This window comes from Helobdella robusta (assembly GCF_000326865.2).
Source record: "Helobdella robusta unplaced genomic scaffold HELROscaffold_54, whole genome shotgun sequence".
Lineage (NCBI taxonomy): Eukaryota > Metazoa > Annelida > Clitellata > Rhynchobdellida > Glossiphoniidae > Helobdella > Helobdella robusta.
In genome coordinates this window covers 768,290-788,203 of record NW_008705287.1, presented here as the reverse complement: position 1 = coordinate 788,203, position 19,914 = coordinate 768,290, and the positions used below count along the sequence as shown (strand labels likewise).

General features: G+C 32.3%; 2 protein-coding genes across 2 annotated transcripts; one reads left to right on the top strand and one right to left on the bottom strand.

Moving 5' to 3' along the window:
* Positions 1-3,669: 3,669 nt before the first annotated feature.
* HELRODRAFT_153507 (hypothetical protein) lies at positions 3,670-4,453 on the bottom strand (the record flags this gene model as incomplete). Its single annotated transcript, XM_009028303.1, has 2 exons — positions 3,670-3,744; positions 4,346-4,453. Coding segments are annotated over 2 exons (183 nt in total), but the record flags the coding sequence as incomplete, so codon positions are not given.
* A 12,805-nt stretch (positions 4,454-17,258) lies between these two features.
* HELRODRAFT_179468 (hypothetical protein) lies at positions 17,259-19,881 on the top strand (the record flags this gene model as incomplete). Its single annotated transcript, XM_009028302.1, has 4 exons — positions 17,259-17,358; positions 17,734-17,840; positions 18,190-18,373; positions 19,142-19,881. The coding sequence occupies 4 exons, from the start codon at positions 17,259-17,261 to the stop codon at positions 19,879-19,881; spliced, it is 1,131 nt and encodes a 376-aa protein (XP_009026550.1).
* Between the last annotated feature and the right edge of the window lie 33 nt (positions 19,882-19,914).

Here is a 19,914-nt window from a genome sequence, read left to right as displayed (position 1 = left end):
TTCTTACGTAAATAATACAGGAGGCTGATATCATTTCCATGTGGTCTTTCATCGATAGTTTATTGTCAAGCAGAACACCCAAATTAGAAGCTGTCGTACTGAGAGATATGCTAACATCCCCTATTCCGATTAAATCGACATTCACTTTTGACAACCGTTGCCAAGTGCCTAACGGGAGTTACTGGATCTTGCATTGATTTAACTTCACTAAGTTTTTTGACATCCAATGGCCTACACAGACGTCTTTTAATCTTCTTTTAGGTTCTCTTATCTGCTTCTTTGCCCAAGTTTCCCTTTGGATTATATTTTTCAATTTAGAATTTGACTGACTCTAATGGCATGAGTGTTGTTGTTTAGATCACAGTCTGCCTTGCAATATGTTTTGCAGCACTTCTGAGTCCATAGCCCTAGCCTACAATTTCTTGCGTCCGCTAATTATTTTAAAACCTCGTCTAATCTGGCGAGCGACGCGCCTCCATTTTTAGTTTTTTTTATTTCTTTTTCCTGCATTTTTGATTGAGCATGCAAGTATCATACATCTTATCTTCAAATTTCATGAACTGAGTTTGATCTTGGAATGCCCAGTGGTCTTTCGTTTGTATCCTGTTTGATTGATAGGGGACATGAATATTTTAACCGGGCAACGTTAATGACGAATTCGTGATGTATGTTCAGTACAGATACACATCAACGCATACAGACAAGCGTTTTTGAACATATAAAATTTACTTGCTCATTGTATGTACATTAATAAATACCTGCAAGTGTGCGTATGGTTAATGTATGTATGAACGTGAACAAACAGCGGAACGACGAGCACAGCTTGTGAAATCGAGATCACGAAACAACACTGACGAAAATGGGGGTGGCGATGATGAAGACGGCAAATTGACGATAGTAACGAGCAACAGCAACAAGGAGAATGTTCGCAACAGTCCCCGCCACAAGCAACATCACCCATTCAAGCTTCCCGACAAGGGCCTCGATGAACTTATGGCCTCCTCATTTACCTGATTTTTTGTTTCATTCTTTTCCGGCTTAATTTTAATTTTATTATTAATTCCCATAGTGACCCCTTTCTGTTATTTTTATTTCCCAATAGATTTCAGGTGGTTATGATTGATGATTAAACCAATAATGAACGTTACGAATGCTGTACAATTTGATTTAGGACAATTTGTTAGCATGTTCAGCATGAATAGCTCTGGTTGCACTGGTAATGAAACTACTCTCAACTTTAAAAGTTCACCAACATTATTTTCAAATATTCTTAATAATAAGAATAAAATTAATCTTGTTTAACAACGGATGGAGACTATAAACGAGGATTGATTGATTGATTTTTTAACAATGAGTGCATTGAAGTGTGTGGCGTGTTTACATTCATGCATTGATCCGCTTGTTTGTTATATATTATCTTGATCCATTAGACGGTGGCTTATAATTTTTGAAGTAACGACCTAATTGAGTTTTATTTTAATAGTTAGATATTGGCGTCTATTAATTAAATATTTTTAGTTTATAACGATGACGAAACAATGATAATTATAATGATAATTGCAATAATTTTATATATCTTTATTTCATTTAAATATAAATAAACTTCAGTTATTAACACAACTAAAAATAGAACTGAAAATGTTATAACTTATGCAAAAATAAAAACTCAAATGTAGCATAAAAATCCGTCCTTCATTCATTCATAATCCTTTATTCGTTCGTCATCAATTTCCCATCAGTTCATCCGTTCCGTCTAATGAGCTTGATTACAGCGATTTATTTCATCTGTGACATGTCTGACGTAGCCATTGAATCATTGTGATAGAACATTAGACAAATTATCATTTAAACACACACATATATATACATATACATATATGTGTGTGCGCGCACGTGTGTGCTATCAGTAGGTGAGACTGTGTGGTTCACATCGTTTTTGTACTTTAATTTTGCTTCAATCCTCACACGTTCACTGTCACCAGTGCCTTCTCTATATCTAGTATTCAATTCATACAAATTTCTTGTTTGTCTATATATATATATATATATATCTATATATAGACATATATATTATATATATACATATATTATATATATAATATAGGAACGAACTCAGCGGCTCTGCCTCACATGGTTGAGCGCCTTTAAACGTGCATTGCGATGATGATGATGGATATATATATATAATGTATATATATTCATCATATATATATATATATATATGTGTGTGTGTATGTTTACACAACTAAATTATATCTTGAAATAAATTTTATACATACGTGTATGTATATATGTATATATATATATTATATTTATGCATATATATTTATATGTATATATATACATATATATACATAATCATAAATATATATATATATATATTGTGTACTTACATGTATATGCAGTTTATTGGTACTGTCCTCCATTCCATGTTTGGTTTAAGATTTCATAGAAAATTAATAGCATATTATAATTTGTCGAGAGGTGTTTTGCGTGCAAATGTCTTGTCACCTTACAATGCGACGGCCTCTAATATTATTTATCATCATTGTTACCATCATCACTACCAAGTTGTTTCTATTTTTAATACAACAAACAAGCCGTTAATATAAAATGCGACCCTCATTACAATCAATTTAAGATAGGAATGGCGGCCTTTGCGTTATCTTTAGTTTATTTTCTATCTTCACTGCCCAGACACGTTCATTCAAATGAACAGTTGAGTCCAGAAGATAGAAAATGAAACTAGAAAATGTTGAGGCCAGTCACCAAGTCTCAAATTAATTAGGTTCTTACCTATCAAGTTTTTGATTTTATTATTATTGTTGTCATTGTTATTAATATTAACATTATCATTATTGTTGTTGTTTTTTCCAGTTGTTTTTCAATAAAGATTCCTAATAGCAATAACTGCTTAATTTTATAACTGCTTTATTTTATAATTAAACTCACAGAGTCATGCATGTTCAAAATCATATTAAGTTTTATTCCTTTTTTGGTCTATGTAAAAAATTCAACAAAATTTACACCAAAATACCGTAAAAAAAATTATGAAATTTTTTATTTAAATTAAATTTTCTTTTTCTATATATATATATATATATATATATATATATATATAATTTTCATATTATATATATATGTTATCTTTTCTATATATATATATATAATATATAATTTCTGTTTTATATACATAATAATGCAAATTAAATTTTATTGTTGGAGTAATTAAGTGATCTTCAATTTTGTTTTCCCTCGATTCTTCGTCGTCAGTTCTGAGAAATTATCCTGCATTAATGAAATAAAATGATCCATGCAATCAGATTTAATGTTACTGGTCAAACGTTCAAACTTTTAAATGAAATTTCTTGGGAATCATATTGAAACTTAATTATGTGTTACCTATTTTCATTAAGCTTATTTTTATATAGGACTTGTGAAGTTATATATGCCGCTTTTCATAAAGTTGTTCAAGTCTTAAGATGATTTTTAAGAAGGTATGTTGCAAGATGGATTTGATAATTAACTAATTAATAATTTTTAACCATCATCTAATGTGTATGTTCAGTTGAATGTTTTAATAATCAACTGTTGGTCATTTAAATTTTTAATAATATTATTAAAAATAAATAAATAATAGTTATAATGATGATGATCAAGTCGGCATACTTTGTCGTAAATAACTTTGACAAGGAGGGAACAACTTGGGCACCTGGCCACTTCTTCGCCATTCTCAAGGTCCTCCTGTGGAAAGAGAAACAGTCTCATGTTTTGCGTATCAACTAATTAATAATTGTGTGGTAAGAGGCCGTCTCATGTATCAACTAATTAATGCTTATGTGTTATAAGATTACATAATTAATCAAGTTATTAATTGATCAAATTAAACGAATTAATAATAAGAAACAGTTTCATGTGGCATGTCTTATCTTATGTATCAACTAATTAATAATGTGTGTTATAACCTAATTTGATATGTAGTTCACTTCACATATAAGCAGTATTCTCTATTCAAGTTAAGTACCTAATTAACTATGTATGCTTTTTTTATTATTTAAATATGTTTAGTTATGTCTTTAGGAAGAGAATAAAAGTACACTTGTGGGATAAAGCGTTCATGAAAACCTAAATGAGCGCTATATATAAACTCTACGTATGTATAATAATAATAATAATATGTTATATAATAATAATTATATACGTATTATATTATGTTTGTATTAGAATTAGTTTGCCTCTTGCCCTTTTGCTTAGCTTATGATAAATTATAAAATAAAGAGATCTGAATTGGAGTAAAAGGAGTAGATTAGTTAGTGTCAGCTGAAATATTTTTCCAAGTTCTAACCATCGTTATCTCAAATTTGTCTCCACACGGGCACGGGTAGAAGAATGTTTCTGTATCCTTGTCATATTCCATATCTTCAATTTCCACCTCGTCGTGATAAATGGACATTTTTAATGTAAAAGTGAATAAAATTTTATAACAAAAATTAAATATCGACGATTCCGCTTCTTGAGCCTCCCTTTGAATGATAGAGCCTTTACGCTACATCATTTGCGAAAGCGATAAAAAAATGTCAACAAGCATAGACTAATTACCGTGCGTAAAGCAAAGAAATTGTAATTTTATTTAACAGGTGGTCCCAGTGGTTACGTACTGTCATACATATAGAATACATCATCATCATCATAGCTATTAACATCATCAGCATCGTCGTCGTCGTCATCAACATCCTCGTCGTCATCATCATCACCGTCATCATCACTAACCTATCCCAAACGACTTCTTCGTCCTGTTTACATTTTCCAATATCAACTCCAAAAAAATTTGCGATGACGATGATGATGATAATATTAATGGCGAAGTAAATGGTGTTGAAAATGATGACAATGACGATGTTGTTGAAAATAATGATGAAGATGATGTTGAAGATGGTGACGATGGTAATGATGATGTTGTTGAAAACAGTGATAGAGGAAAAGATGAAGATGATGATGATAAAGGCGTGATTGATGGTGGTGATGCTTGGAGATAATTATTTATCTGATCTCTGATGTAATAAAGTATGCAAAGATGTAAAATGATGGCAACTAATATGATGATGTCATTGAAAATCATTCATTCAGCAACAATGTTGCTACCACCTGTGTTGGAGGCACTGGAGAAAGTGATGGTGATAACGGTGATGATGAGAGTGATGATGATCTTTCAAGGATGAACATTATTAAAGCCGTCGTGGTATGAAAAGTTCGCATTTCTCAAAATTTGATTGATAAATAAACCGACTGGTGTGTTTGATATTTTCCAATTGACTTGTCACCAGCCAGCGTGTATAATGTATCTGTAAATGTTTTTCTGTCAGATATTGCAAATAATTTATTTATTTTAATTTTCAATTAATTGTTGGTTATCAATTCATATATTTAATAATCTTCAATCAATCAATTAATCAATTAGCTTGTAAAGCGCTATTTCCGCAATGTTCAACAGCGCTCCTCAATGAATTTAGCAAACAGATGGGTTTTGAGATCCGCTCTGAACTTCGTAAGTGATGGAAAAGTAGTCAGAAAAGTAGGTAGAGAATTCCAGAGAAAAGGGCCAGAAAAAGCAAAAGTAGATTTATCAAAAGAGTGTTTAACACGAGTTAAGAAGAAGCGAGAACAAGAAGACGATCGTAAACCGGGGCGTTTAGGTTCAATTAAAATATGTGACAAGTACTTAGGAAATAATACTTATACATGAACGTGCAAATTTTAAAAATTATTTTATATTTTATAGGTAGCCAGTGCAAGAGAACAAGATATGGAGATATATGAAAAAAGAAAGGGGCACGAGCAGCTAGACGAGCAGCAGAGTTAAAAGCTTTATTTAAAGGATAGAGTAAAGAATCAGGAAGATAATAATAGAGCGAGTTATAGTAATCAATCCTAGATAAGACTAACGAAATAACAAGGAGAAGAGTAGGATCATTAAGAAAAGACAAAAATTTTTTTATTCTACATAATGAAAGAAAAAACTTCTAGCAACACTATTAATCTGAGAAGAAAGAGACATTGTAATAGAATCAAAGATAAAGCCTAGACTACGAAACTTGTAAGAAGCATCAAGAGTTTTAGAACCAGGTAAGGTAATAGGAGGAAAAGTAACAGAGTGTTTAGATTTATTAAGACAAATTAATTCAAATTTAGAAGCAATAAGTTCAGGACACAAAGAGTCAGACCAAGCGATAATTGAAGAAAGACATAGAGATAGATTATAAAGAACACTGTTGAGATTAGATGGAGGAAAAGAAGTATAAATATAAAAATCATCAGCATATAGTTGACCAGCGAAAGAAAAGTTATTAATAATACGAGGTAGTTCAGAGGTATAGAGTATAAATAGAAAAGGGCCAAGGATAGAACCATGAGGTACCCCGAAAGTAAGAGTAGAGGAGTTAGAAGTAGAATTATTGAGAACAACAGAAGAAAAACGATTACAGAGATAAGAAGAAAACCAAGATAGATAAGAATCAGTTATATTAAAAGAAAGATCTAACAGCCTCAAGAGAATAGTATGATCAACAGTATCAAAAGCAGAAGAGAAGTCAAGAGCAAAAAGAAGAGTTTAAATTATAAATTGTGATTGTGTTCGTTGTGAGTGTTCAACATGGAAATGGAAGGTAGAAGTGGTATATTGTAATTAATGAGCAGACCTACCTCTTTGTTTTGGTTGATTGTTTACCTTCAAGCGCAAGAAATTAAAGATCACATTTCAATCATAAATTTAATAAGAATATAACGTTACATTCAGGAACCTTCACTCACATAAACTGGGACACAGGCGTTCACTTTCATGCTGCTGCTAAATATTTAAAAAAATTTAAATATTTTGATCTAATATTTATTTAAAATAATCAAGTCAGTGTAAAAAACTGAAAGTGAACAAGCACCGTAAAGTGAGCTTCAGCTATTTTAAACTTTTTAACAAACACACAAAAAACATTTTTTGGATTTTTTGGCAGTTCGTGATATATGATATCTCAGTGCCAGTGGGAGAGTGTCAAAGGATACGTGATATCCCCTTTTGAAAATACCACGATATCTCGCAAATGCTTCACCAAAATCACTGAAAAAGATACTAAAAATTCTAAAACTCCAACAAATTGATGTTGACGAAATAAGATGTGTTTCGAAAAAACTTAGATTGACATTAAAGAAACATACAATTTGAGTAGATGTAACCGAAAAAATATGAAATATTTTTTTGCATACTTGCAAAAACGTATTCAACAAGGATAAAAACGGTAAACTTTCTTTCGTTTTGAAATCATGCGAAACATACTTTTCAGAAACTATGAAGCATACACATTTGCACAATTTTTCAATTCCTTCATGGATTCCTAGATTGCTAAACCACAACTAGATAAAGATGTGACATGCCCAACGTATAAAGATGTTACAAGAGCAGTTAATAGACAAAACACGTGCTTCGGCATGCCCAATTGACCAAATCTTAATAATAACTGCAAAAAGTTGCCCGATTGTCTGCACTTTTTTGCATCAGATAATTATGGAATTTAAAAAATGTCCCAAATTGCTGTAAGCTTGCTGCAACAATACTAATCTATAAAAAGGGTAGCAAGGATGATTCTTTCAAATTGAGACCGATCACGTTTCAGCCAGTCCGGTACGAAATATTTTCCTCAATAGTAAAAAAGTTCTCTATTTTGATTCAGAACGGGTTGCAAGACATGAGTAATCAAAAAGGATTCTGATGGTGACAACAAATATTCAGAATTACTAAGCTTTCATATCAAGGATACAAAAAAAACACTACCGAAGTTTAGTAATTATATTGTTTGATCCTAAAAGGCCTTTGGAGAAGCTCATTGTGATCTGATTCGAGCATGAATAAAATTTCATCATATTCCAGAGTAATTCCCGCGGATTTTTTACAACGTGTATGCACAACCTGAAATGTCTGTTAATGTGAATGGCGAATGGACTCAACCAATCAGAATTGGCAAAGACGCCTGACAGGGTGATCCATGGTCACCGCTTTTGTTTAACTTGTGTTTCAACACGTTAATGAAAACTTTACAAAAGCCAGAATTGATAAACTTAGGTTACATGTTGCGAACTGGGCAAACGTTGTAAATGGTTACAATTTGCAGACAATGCAGTAGTTGTATCAAACGGCGTCGGAGACGCGCAAAAGTTGACAGAAATATTCTCTGCTTGGTGTCAATGGGCTAAGTTGATAATCAGATTGCAAAATGCATCTCAAGTGTTATGATGAAAGTCAATAACAAATATATGTAAATTGAACTTACCTTCTATCTAAAAATTGAAAAAATACCTCAAATAAAAATTAACAAGTCTTTCATCTACTTAGAAAAATTATCTGATTTCAAAATGGATAAACAGGCCACATAAGCCAAAGTAAAAGAAAAACTTGACTGTTACTAAATATTACATTCGGTTTATTCATTAAAGTTCAGACGAAACTGAAATATTCAAATTATACTTTTTTCACAAATGCAATTTGATTTAAAATCGTATCACTTGGATTGACTAAAACTTGAATTCTAAAAATACTGAACATGTGAGAGTTTGGCTGAATCTAACAATAACTGCGTGTGTTAAAGAGACGATAGTTCTCTCTAGTTCACTCTAAGCTTCAGGGCGGTTTAGTCCGATACCAACGCTAAAAATATAAAAGTTTGTAAATTTATCAATAAAAAAATGATCGCGGACAAGCACTATGTAAATTGTTAAAAACTGGACATTTAAACAAAGCCAAAAAAACATTTCTTCAAACTAAAAACTTAAAGTTTAGTGATGAAACGTGTTCTAGGCCATACATCAAATTCCAATATTCTTCGACGATCTCAGATGTTAGAATATCTACCTGAATCTATATTCAAATTTGCCAAACAAGCCATTCTACAACAGCTTTCTTCGGCTGCAAACCTAGCACGATGGAAGCGAATCAATGATCCACGGGCAAACTCTGCGGTTCTGATAGACCACAAACAAACACGTTCTTTGAAATTGTGAATCTCAAATAGCTTTTAATAGATACACAAGACGTCATAACTCCATTTTAGATGTAATATTTGATTGGTTTAAATCTATTACAACGCCCAATCAAAACCTGTTTGTTGATGTAATGATGACTGAAGTTAAACCAATCACAGATGGCTTCGTCTCCGATCTCAAAGAACTGATAAAATGCCTTAAGCTGTCACCTTTACCAGAATTCACTCAATAAATTTATGAAGAACGGTATAATTCAATCGTTTGATATTTATTGTAATAGGAAAAATTTACGACTAAATTTTTCGTATGGAGATGCTAATTAAACATTTTGTGAGTGTTCGTAAGAACATAAATTAAATCATTACCAATTACTAATTTGTCACAATCTAGAATCCTCTAGGCAATACAAGAGAAATAAATACTCTAATAATTTGCATTGTTGTTTAAATAAAGACTATGAACATTGTTCAATAGTTATAAACTCATTCGAAATAACGCCTATTGGTTTTTACAATAATTTTAATTTGTCACTGTTTAAAGTTCCATGGCCGCTATCATTTAATGATAAATTGATAAACACTGTTATAAGATTATCGTATGACATTTACTGTGACAGGAACAAGCTATGATGCTAATTAAATATATTTCACCGTTCTGCACTTAACTTCACAATGAGCAAAATGGTCTTAACCTTTAATATTATTTTATACAATTTTTAAAAATTTTATCATTGCGCATTATTTAATTAACATTATATATATATATATATATATATATATATATATATATATATATATATATATCATTGTCTGTTTTTTTTATGGTGAAAAATAAAAGATGTTCCCATTATTATTATTATTATTATTATTATTATTATTATTATTATTATTATTATTATTATTATTATATCTACCTTTTTAGATGTGGTAGGGTCGTCTGAACCAAGGTGTCCACTATGCAACGCACGTCAGACGAACAAACACGTTTTATCCAACTGTATCTCTGTTGCTGCTTTGAAAAGGTATTCGAATCGCCACAATAAGATCCTTTTGACGATTTTGAACAACATTAAAAACCATGCATATATATATATATATATATATATATATATATATATATATATCCATGTTAAAAACTGAGCAAATTCGGATGTTTCAATATTTGAAGATTTTCGCCCAGTGTCTGTACTTTTTAAATCTCTTCGTCTAGATATAGCTCTAATTTGCAATAACACAATCGAAATCCTGGAATTAACAGTATACCACGAAACAAATTGGTCAAAGTCGAGAGAATTTAAATCAATAAATATTCACAAAACCTTAAATTAAATTTAAACAGCAACTACATTATTTTTAATCTTTTAATAAAAACTTTTGAAATTTCAACATTGGTTTTTACAATACTTTTAATTTATCTTTAGTAGATCTAATTTGGTCGGAATATTTTAGAAACAATTTATTATACTTGGTTTTATCATCATCATAATCAATATAATGCGATAGGAATATTGTATGAACCTTTCTTTTCTAAACTAACATTCTCTATTATTACTCATTTGTATAAAATGATGAGTAGACTACTGATTTCATTAATTTCATTATTATTTTAATAATTTTGATTTTAATATATCATTATAATTATTTTAAATTAATTTCATTATATTGATTATTGCCATTATAGATGTTATTTGATTGAATAAAAGGGACGTTGGAAAGTTTTTTGGAATCGAAGTTGGCAGCCTTGATCTTCCCCGCTTTCTTCCAGTTACCTTTCTGTGGGACGCCGTCCTGGCTATCCAGGCTGTCGACCATCTCTTCACCCACCGATGCAATTGTTTCAAGTTTCTGCTTGTTGACAGCTTTATTTTGTTTCTTGTGCGTCACCACGGAGCTCATGTACTCGTTGAAGGATTCGTCTGATGGCAGCAAGTCCTTCTCCACCATCATCAGTTTAGGAACTGCACATTGTTTAATGGCAATGAATATATACAATCTTATTTTAGTTCATAAAAATTAATAGAAAGGATTGCATGCCAAAAAACAATGATTAAAAAAATTAAAACGAAGAGAATTTGTTGAAATAAAACCAGCTTGGGACCTAATGCCCATGCTTTACAACTAAATTAAATAACTACACAAGCACATCTTGGGAGCATCCCCGTTCTGAGCTGTGTTTTTATTAATAGTCAGTAAAACTCAGTGTAATTTTGGCCACAGTACGACAAATCTTGGTCCTTCCGTCAAAATAAATTTTAAAATTTAAACTTTTTCAAATTTTTGATCCCCCTCAGTTCAAACCAACAAGCAAACAAGCAAACGTTCGTTCATATAAAAAAGTTTTGTTTATAATAAAGGTAAACATTTTACCACAAACCACAGAAACAACAATAAGAAAGAGCAGTCAGTGTTCAATGCTCACTAACCAGCTGAGATTGGGGCGGTGCCTGTATTCTCGAAGAGTGATTGACAGATGGAGCAGACGAACAAGCACATGAATAGGACGCCGACGATGGTAAAGCCAACGATGTAACCCACATTTATTGTCTTTTCTTCAGCTTTTTATCAAGTTTTAACTTTCTTATTATTATTTTTTTCACGTTCATTTATTTATTTGTAGAATATTTTCTATACAACCGAAGATGAAAAGCTAACCTTTAGGGTCTTTCGCTGAATGAGAAGTAAAATTTCAACTGGGATGTTTTGAAGGTTTTAATCCATTCCAAACAATAGCAAACACTTCACAATAAATTAAATGCATACGTTCGAGTTTTCTTCACAATAATTCTCAAAAAACTATTAATAAATAATATTAGGAAGGATGATGCCAACATATATTTGAAACAGACAAACACATTGTTTATTTATAAATTTTATTTATATATAAAAATTTATGTAACACACACAAATACACACACACGTACACACACACACGCACAAACTATATATATATATATAGCGCACTATATATATATATATATATATATATACATACACAATTATTTATAGTCTAAACTCAATAAATATATATATATATATATATATATATATATATATAACATGTTAAACACGTAACTAATTAGTTAAAATTGTTTCATACCGCCTTTCTTCTTCTTGACTGGAATTAGAATTTAAAATGAAATGTAAATAAGTTTAGGAGCATAATAAACTAATTATAATACAATACATTGAAGTTGTGCATAACAACGGCAGAACCAAAGAACAATTATTATTTAAGAACAGGAGACATCATCATCATCAACACCAACTTTTCCAAAATCATCGTCATCATCACCAGAGTTGAGAAAATCATAACATCGCTATAACTTATTCATCATCATCATCACATCATCATCATCATCATTATCGGCACTATCACATTTCATCATCATCGTCGTCGTCGTCATCATCATCATCAAGCAGGCGTGGCACTAACAAACAGCAAACTTTTTAGTCCTCTTCACTCTTTTTAATATCAACTCTAACAGTAAGTCTGAAGAAGATGATGGTGGTGATGATGATGGTGGTGATGATGATGATGATGATGGGGGCGATAAAGATAATGACGATGGTAATGATGATGGTGATGACGATGGTAATGATGATGGTGATAATGAGGAGGAGGAGGAATTTTGTGAAGTAACATTTGTTGATAATGTAGAAAGCGCTAGCGGTGACGAGGGTACATGCTTGGACAAATTTGATGATGATGACGAAAAATATGATGATGATGATGATGATGAAAAGGATGAGGAGGATGAGGATGCTAAGGAAAACGACAGCAGAAATGATGTTTTATTTGTTATGCTGCTTATTAAAATATATGTCGCCGATGTTGTTGTTGGTCTAGTTGACGAGAAGGACTGATAGGAAGAGGAAGAAACATTTGATAAGAACAACGATTTAATTGTCGATGATGATGATGGTGACGGGGATGACGATAATGATGATGATGCTGTTGCTATTGTTGATATAATTGTTGATGTTGTTGATAGTGTTGCTGATGTAGTTGTTGATGATTTTAAATTCCGCCAGAACATTGAACCCTGCGCCAAGTATGAGCCTGGTGAGCTTGCGAGTGCAACTGTGTGGTGTGGTGTGGTGTGGGGTGCCAGTATTTTATTTGCTGACTGCTAACTACCGCAATTTGTTTTTTGTGTAACGTTTGAAGATTTATTACAAATAATAATAATAACAACAACAAATAATAATATTATTATTATTAACATGTCTAATAAAAAATGTATATTAAACTTTACAGTATGGGCGGTGAGATAGAGTAGTGGTTGAAGCTCCTGGTCCTACTGCTCTAGTGACTGGATTCGAATGCAAATGTCCCGCTTTTCAGCTAAGGATTCTCGCCTATTTACATGCGGAGCGTGTATGCCGCAGCAGAGAATTAATTTAAAAATTAACAATCAGACTTGTTGATAATATGTAATAGGGTTTCAGAAAGTTAAGAATAAAGCGTAATATATGGAAAAATTTGTAGCTGAAATGATATAAAGTAATTATTTTTAATTATTTTTTAAAAACCTCTGGTGGAATTGTCGCTGGAAGGATGGTTGGAAAAGTTTTGCTGGCGGTTGAAGCATGTTGCTGATGTTGATAGTGATGGCCCCAATGTTGCAAATATTAAAGTCATCATGCCATGGAGACTCATCATTCAATAAGCACGTTAGTACAATGAAACTATCAATTTGCTAAACTGAACAACTGCTGATATAAAAACTTCATATAAAACTTCATATAAAAAACCGAACATTTTTTATCAATTGCACGTATCATGAAATTAATATCCTCTACTTCTACTACTTCTTTAAATGCTGTCGAGTTATTTTTTCATTTAAATAGTTTTGCGAATTAGTTAACCACGTTTTTACGTGTTTCGTTTGAATAGAATTACATATTCAATGAAGAAAAAGTGTTTTGTTGATGTGCATATGCTGAGTGCTGATTGTTGATTGTTTACGTTTGCGCGTAACATACATTGAATGATCGCATTTTCATTGTTCGCGAAATATTGGAAAAACATCCGATATAACAACAGCATGCAGAACATCCGATGCAGCTGCTCAGTATGTTGTTTGTTGCCATCAAACTTTGATGATCAAAGTCACGTAGGAATTGAAAGAACTGAACAAGCTGACAGCGCAGCAGCTGCATTAGCCACTCATTCTCAATTTCCAACATACCACTACTATCGATATCGAGCAGTTCGTAAAACACTACAACACCAAATAATGTCAAATACCTTCATTGGAATGAATAGGAACAACTTCATCCATTTATTTGACAAAACAACGACGGACGGCAACAACATTTGTAGCAAACAGATAAGAACCAGAAGGCATTAAAAAATTAAGTGGCGGAAAGATAACCGATAACCGTTTGAAATACGGAGAACATTTTAGTCATGAAAAAACATTTAAGACATGAAAGGACATTTGAGTTCAGGAAAAACATTTAGAATTATGGTTACATTTCAAGCAATACAGAACTTAAAAACCGATTAATAAAATCCCTCTTTAGCACCATTCATCTTCAGATTTGGAATAACTAGAATAAATAACCAACTCAATTACAGTCGGATCTCCGTACAACAAAGTTGATGGTTCCAAGAAAAATTTTGCTACATAGAAATTTTGTTATATAAGTTTGTTTAAAAAAATTCTATATACCTTATAAGGTATTTGTATGCTACAAACCTATAAAAAAACAAACTTATAGCCATTACTTTTTATAACAAAAAGTATAATTGTATAATATATAGTGTTATTGCAAAAAATATGAAAAAAAAAACGTAATGATATTTAGATATTAAAATATTATATATATGTACTCATATTATAGCAAAAGCATAATACGTAAGATAGTAATGTATAAAAGTAACTTAACAGTTTACCAGTTTACTGCGTATGTTCAAAAATTATATTTTTTTAATTTTGTTAGATATTTCTTTTAACATTTATAAATTTTGATCGTTATAGAGAAATTGTTTTCTTTCTATAGAGGCAGTTTTACTTGTAAAATTCGAAGAAACAAGGAAACAGAAAATTTGTTATATAGAGATTTTCGTTGTATAGAAGTTCGTTAGAAAGTCTAACTGTAGTTTTTCATCAGATAATTTATGTTTGCTTGTTTGTAGGTGTGTGTGTGGCATGTGCGTGTGTGTGTGGTGTGTGTGTGTGTGTGTGTGTGTCAATGGCCAGAAAACATATGGCTTTATTTTTCTTTACGTTACACGACTGTACCATCTATGCTTATAGGTCTTTGTTATGGTTTACATAACATTTCGTTTTTGTTGTTTTAAATAGTTGCGGCTGGCTTGTGTCCTGAACTGATTTCCAGTGAGTTGTTGCTCTCGTTAGGTTGGCATCGTTCCTACAAATGTTTGTCATCAGTTGCTTGCCTGCTTTTGACTTTAATGTATTATTTGAGTGCATTGATTCCCGGCTCCAATGAATTGAAAAAATGAGTAAAAATGGAAATGTCAAATAATTAATAATTTCCTCCATCATCACCGCTGTTCGCTCGCTATTTGGAATTTGTCTGCAGATACGGCGGAGTGTGTATTCAGCGAGGGAGGCAGGCGTTTGAATGTAGAGTCAAACAAATTGCTTTAATTAAAAAATTCTCTTATTCAGTGGCTCTTGTTGAAATTTTAGATTGATTGTGCATTTTTTAACTTTTACTTTTTATTTATCACTTTCTTGATTATTTTACATTTTTAATTTATTTTTATTAATAAATATTTAAATAATGATCTTATTTAATTCACTATCTTTTAGGCATTTATGAATCTCTATTGTATTGTTACAAACAAAAAAATAAAATAAATAAAATCTTGAAAACTTGTTGAGTTAGTTTAAAACTGATTGAAACACTATTTTTTTCATTTCAGAGTTACTCATCATAAAAGCACGACTTTCATTTTGACTGATTGATAAATTAACATAATGCATTTGTATGCGTAGATGATGACCGAAAGTTTAATTAGTAAACCCACCAAAACCAAAGGTGATTTATTTTTTTTCAAAAATTTGATTATTAAATTAAATAATTTTAAATAGTGAAACAGTGGCGCCATTATAATATGATTTTTACTGTTCTGTATTGAGTTGATGAGACATGAAATTTATAAATAAACCCAAACTTAAAAAAAAACAAACAAACTGACAAACTATATATTGGATGGACTAAAATGTTTCTTTTAAAACATTTTATGGTCTTTTTTACTTAGCTTGTGGCATTGATAAAATCAAAATGCCTTTTATAATATTATAATTCTTGATGCAGAGGGTTTGTTGCGGTTTCACCTGGTCAAGATTGCGTTGTGCAGGCTGAATGATTATAAAACTAGCAGTAATAAGGACCTTACCTTTATAAGTCTCTTTGAAGATGACTAGCTAGGCGACGGTGTCTGGCGCTGCTGTTGCAAAGAGATCCCCACCCATCATGTGCAATGTGTGTGATGCACTGTCTCACATGTATTTACATGCACCGTGAATTTCTTGCTGATGTCTGAAGAATGTTGAAGAGAGAATGGTAGTAGTTATAATAATAACTCAGTAGATGTGCCAGATGAAAATCTACAACACACTACAATGCAGTGTGTTTTTCGCTTGCAGAGTTCATCCAATGATTTTGTTTCCGTAAATTTTTTTCATGGAGTTAAATATCTCTTGAAATCATCTAGAATTTTTGGCTTTTAGCTGTTCACGGGTATCATAGTTATCATTTCATAATAAAACTACTTTTTTATCATTCACTGAAGCACTTCAGATCTCTGACTGCCAGCATGTACTGTTGAGATTTCTTAAAATATCTTCTCATGAATCATCGCTAGAATGGAAATTATCATATCTGTGTGTGGTGGGTGAATGGCATCTGCTTCACCATTTTATCACCAACGTCATCTCATCAAAAGCATATTCTCTACTTTCCAAATGCTTGCAGTTCTGGAATATTTTTCTCAAGAGAAAATAAAAATAATTAATTCTTCTACGCCAGAACACCTTCTTTTTTGCAAAAATTAATAAACTTCAAGTTGTCAAATATTTTTTATGGGAAGTACACCATATTTTAAATTATTTTCCAATTTTTTGAAATCAACCTTTTTTGAAGTTTCTTGTTTTTTGCCCTGACGTGTCGGTCTGATGCAATAGCATTATGTTGGGTTCAACTGCAACCTAGCCATCAATCACATTGACCCCATGCTCACTTCCTCACTCATTCATGCACCCATCCCTTGTGGCTTTTGCTTTTTCATCCTCACAAACTCCCGAAACTTCATCACACCACGTCCCGAAAACTTCATCACACCACGTCATCTCAGGTCACCCATTCAGAACTACTGCATTACATTTTAATCATTTTTAGTATAATTAAGAAATCATCATCCCATAAGTAAGTACAAGTACACGAGTGGGTGGGATGTATTGAGGAACTGGCCAACATAGCAGATATGATCCTGGACCTGTCATTACTCAATATGACCATCATTCATTTTCTTTATTTATTTCTGACTAATTTGTCTAATAATTTTTTAAATTTTGAGGTTTTAAGTTTTTTGTTTAATTCATTTGATTTTATTTTACGCAGTATTCATGTAAACTCTTCAAGTACGTGCTTTGAGTTTATCAGAGTAGGATTTTTAAATGACTTGAAAATGAATGAATGTAAGTAAGAAATGATGAATTTGTACTTGAAGTGTTCTGCGAGTCGGACCTGACCTGCACGGCCTGTCACAGAGACATTGATGTCAAGAAGACTGGCTCCTTGCATGGCCACCCTGTCCTCAATGTCCTCATCTGCAGGGTCGGTGGCTGGCGCGGGTGTTGCTGCTGAGATTTACTGCTGAGATGATGGTGATGGTGGTGGTGTTTGTTATTTGATGATGTGGAGGATTAAATTAACTACTGGTAATGTTGTTAATTTTGGTCTTAATCATGTCTATTGCAATGATGGGAAAGATGCTGCTGTTAATGGTGATGATGGTGGCGATGATGATGGTGGTGATGATAATGGTACCAACAACAGACTGATGAATGGTGATATTGGCAATAGAATTATTGATCATATGATGATAAAATGTTGATGATAAAAACTCTGATGATGATTTTAAAAAGAGACATTAAAAAGTGGTTAATGCACCGGAACTATACAGAAATGTTTCAAGTGGTATACAAGTGGTGACATAGAGAAGGGTGAAGACGGCGTGGACCTGCAGTGTCGATGGTGCGGTGACGGGGGGGACTTGTTCTGCTGTAACACTTGCACCAACGTCTTTTGCAAGGACTGCATTAAAACTAATTTGGGGCTGTCGGAACTTCGTAGGGTCGAATTGAGTGGTACGATTTCCATCTCTTTATTTCTAGTTATGCGTTTTATTACTATTTGTTATCATTACCATTATTTATTGATAATTTTATATTACTATTGCTGTTTCGCACTATTCACTTTATTTTTTCATCATTTTTACTTGATTACCTGCATTTATATTTCGAGAGGTGTCAATATTCATAATATTCATTACTTTATTTCTTCAGTATGTTAATATCTTTACAATGAACTTGATTCACTTAGAAATACTAGGCCTCAATTTTTGCATCACATTCCTTATTTCTATTTCTCCAAACCTAGGTCTAATTTTTTTCTCAACTCAGCTACTTTATCTACTTCTGCGCATCTTTGGAATACTTTGCCTGAAAGTCTGAAGAACTGCCCTACTTGTGGTCTCTTCAAAACACCTTTTAATCGGCTCCTTTCGTCTAATCATTTCACCCTTCATTGGTTGTCTTCTCCTACTTATTCACCTACCTTTTGGCAAATATTTCTGTTAGATTTTATTTATGTTTTCTTTATTTTGAATTTGAGTTTCATTTGTTTTTTGTCTAACTACATTTTGTTGTGCAATGGTAGTAAAGATGATGAGCACATGCGTTGGTATCTTGATCTCCTGGGCTTTTTGCCAAATAAAATATGTGTGTGAGTGAGTGTGTGTTTGCGTATATGTGATGAATATATTAATTATATTACATGTAAATATATTATATGTATATTTATTTTTACGTATGCATGCGTGCAATAAATGAGTGCATATAATCTTCTCCAACAAGACAAATGGATGTGCTACAGTTGTGACAACACTCCTCTGACATCACTGACCAACAAATACATGGAGATCGTGAATGCCCGCCAGAAGAATTATGACATCGTCGTCAAGGATGACGTCGAAAGATCAAATGATGAGGAGGAGGAGGAAGTTGCAGTACCTCTCAGTAACCTGAATGTTCCATCCTTGTTCGAATGGTCATCCCTCAAACTCAACTTACAGGATGACTCCAGTGTTGAAGATAAGATGAAATATCTTGAAGACAGTCTGACCACACTGCTTCCCATCTCCAGAACGTTATCAAATTCTCTTTCTTATGCTTTACTTCAGCTTAAAAAGGTTGACCCCACCAGCCAAGCAAAATGCACCAGCAAGTTGCACGAGATATCCAACAAAGTCAACTCCAACCTTTCCACACTCCTACAGAACTTTCAAGTGGTGAACAAAGTTGAAACGACGTACGCTAACAACAAGACCAGAAACAACAACAACAGTGATAAAAGTCATAAAAAACAGAAAAGTGTACAAATCATGAAACAGGAGAGACCTGAGAAAACTTTGGATGTTAAATCTGCAACAGCAGCAGCAATGATAAGATCGAATGATTCAACGAGTCCCAGGATCAAACTGACCATCTCGAAGAAGTCCATCACATCTGCAAGCAACGAACTGATTGGCGACTCTTATGGTTGCTCGCTCTATGATAAGGAGGAGGAGCCAATGAATGAAGGGGAAGGAGTCTAAAAATGTTAATATTCATAACCATGGTCAAGAAAT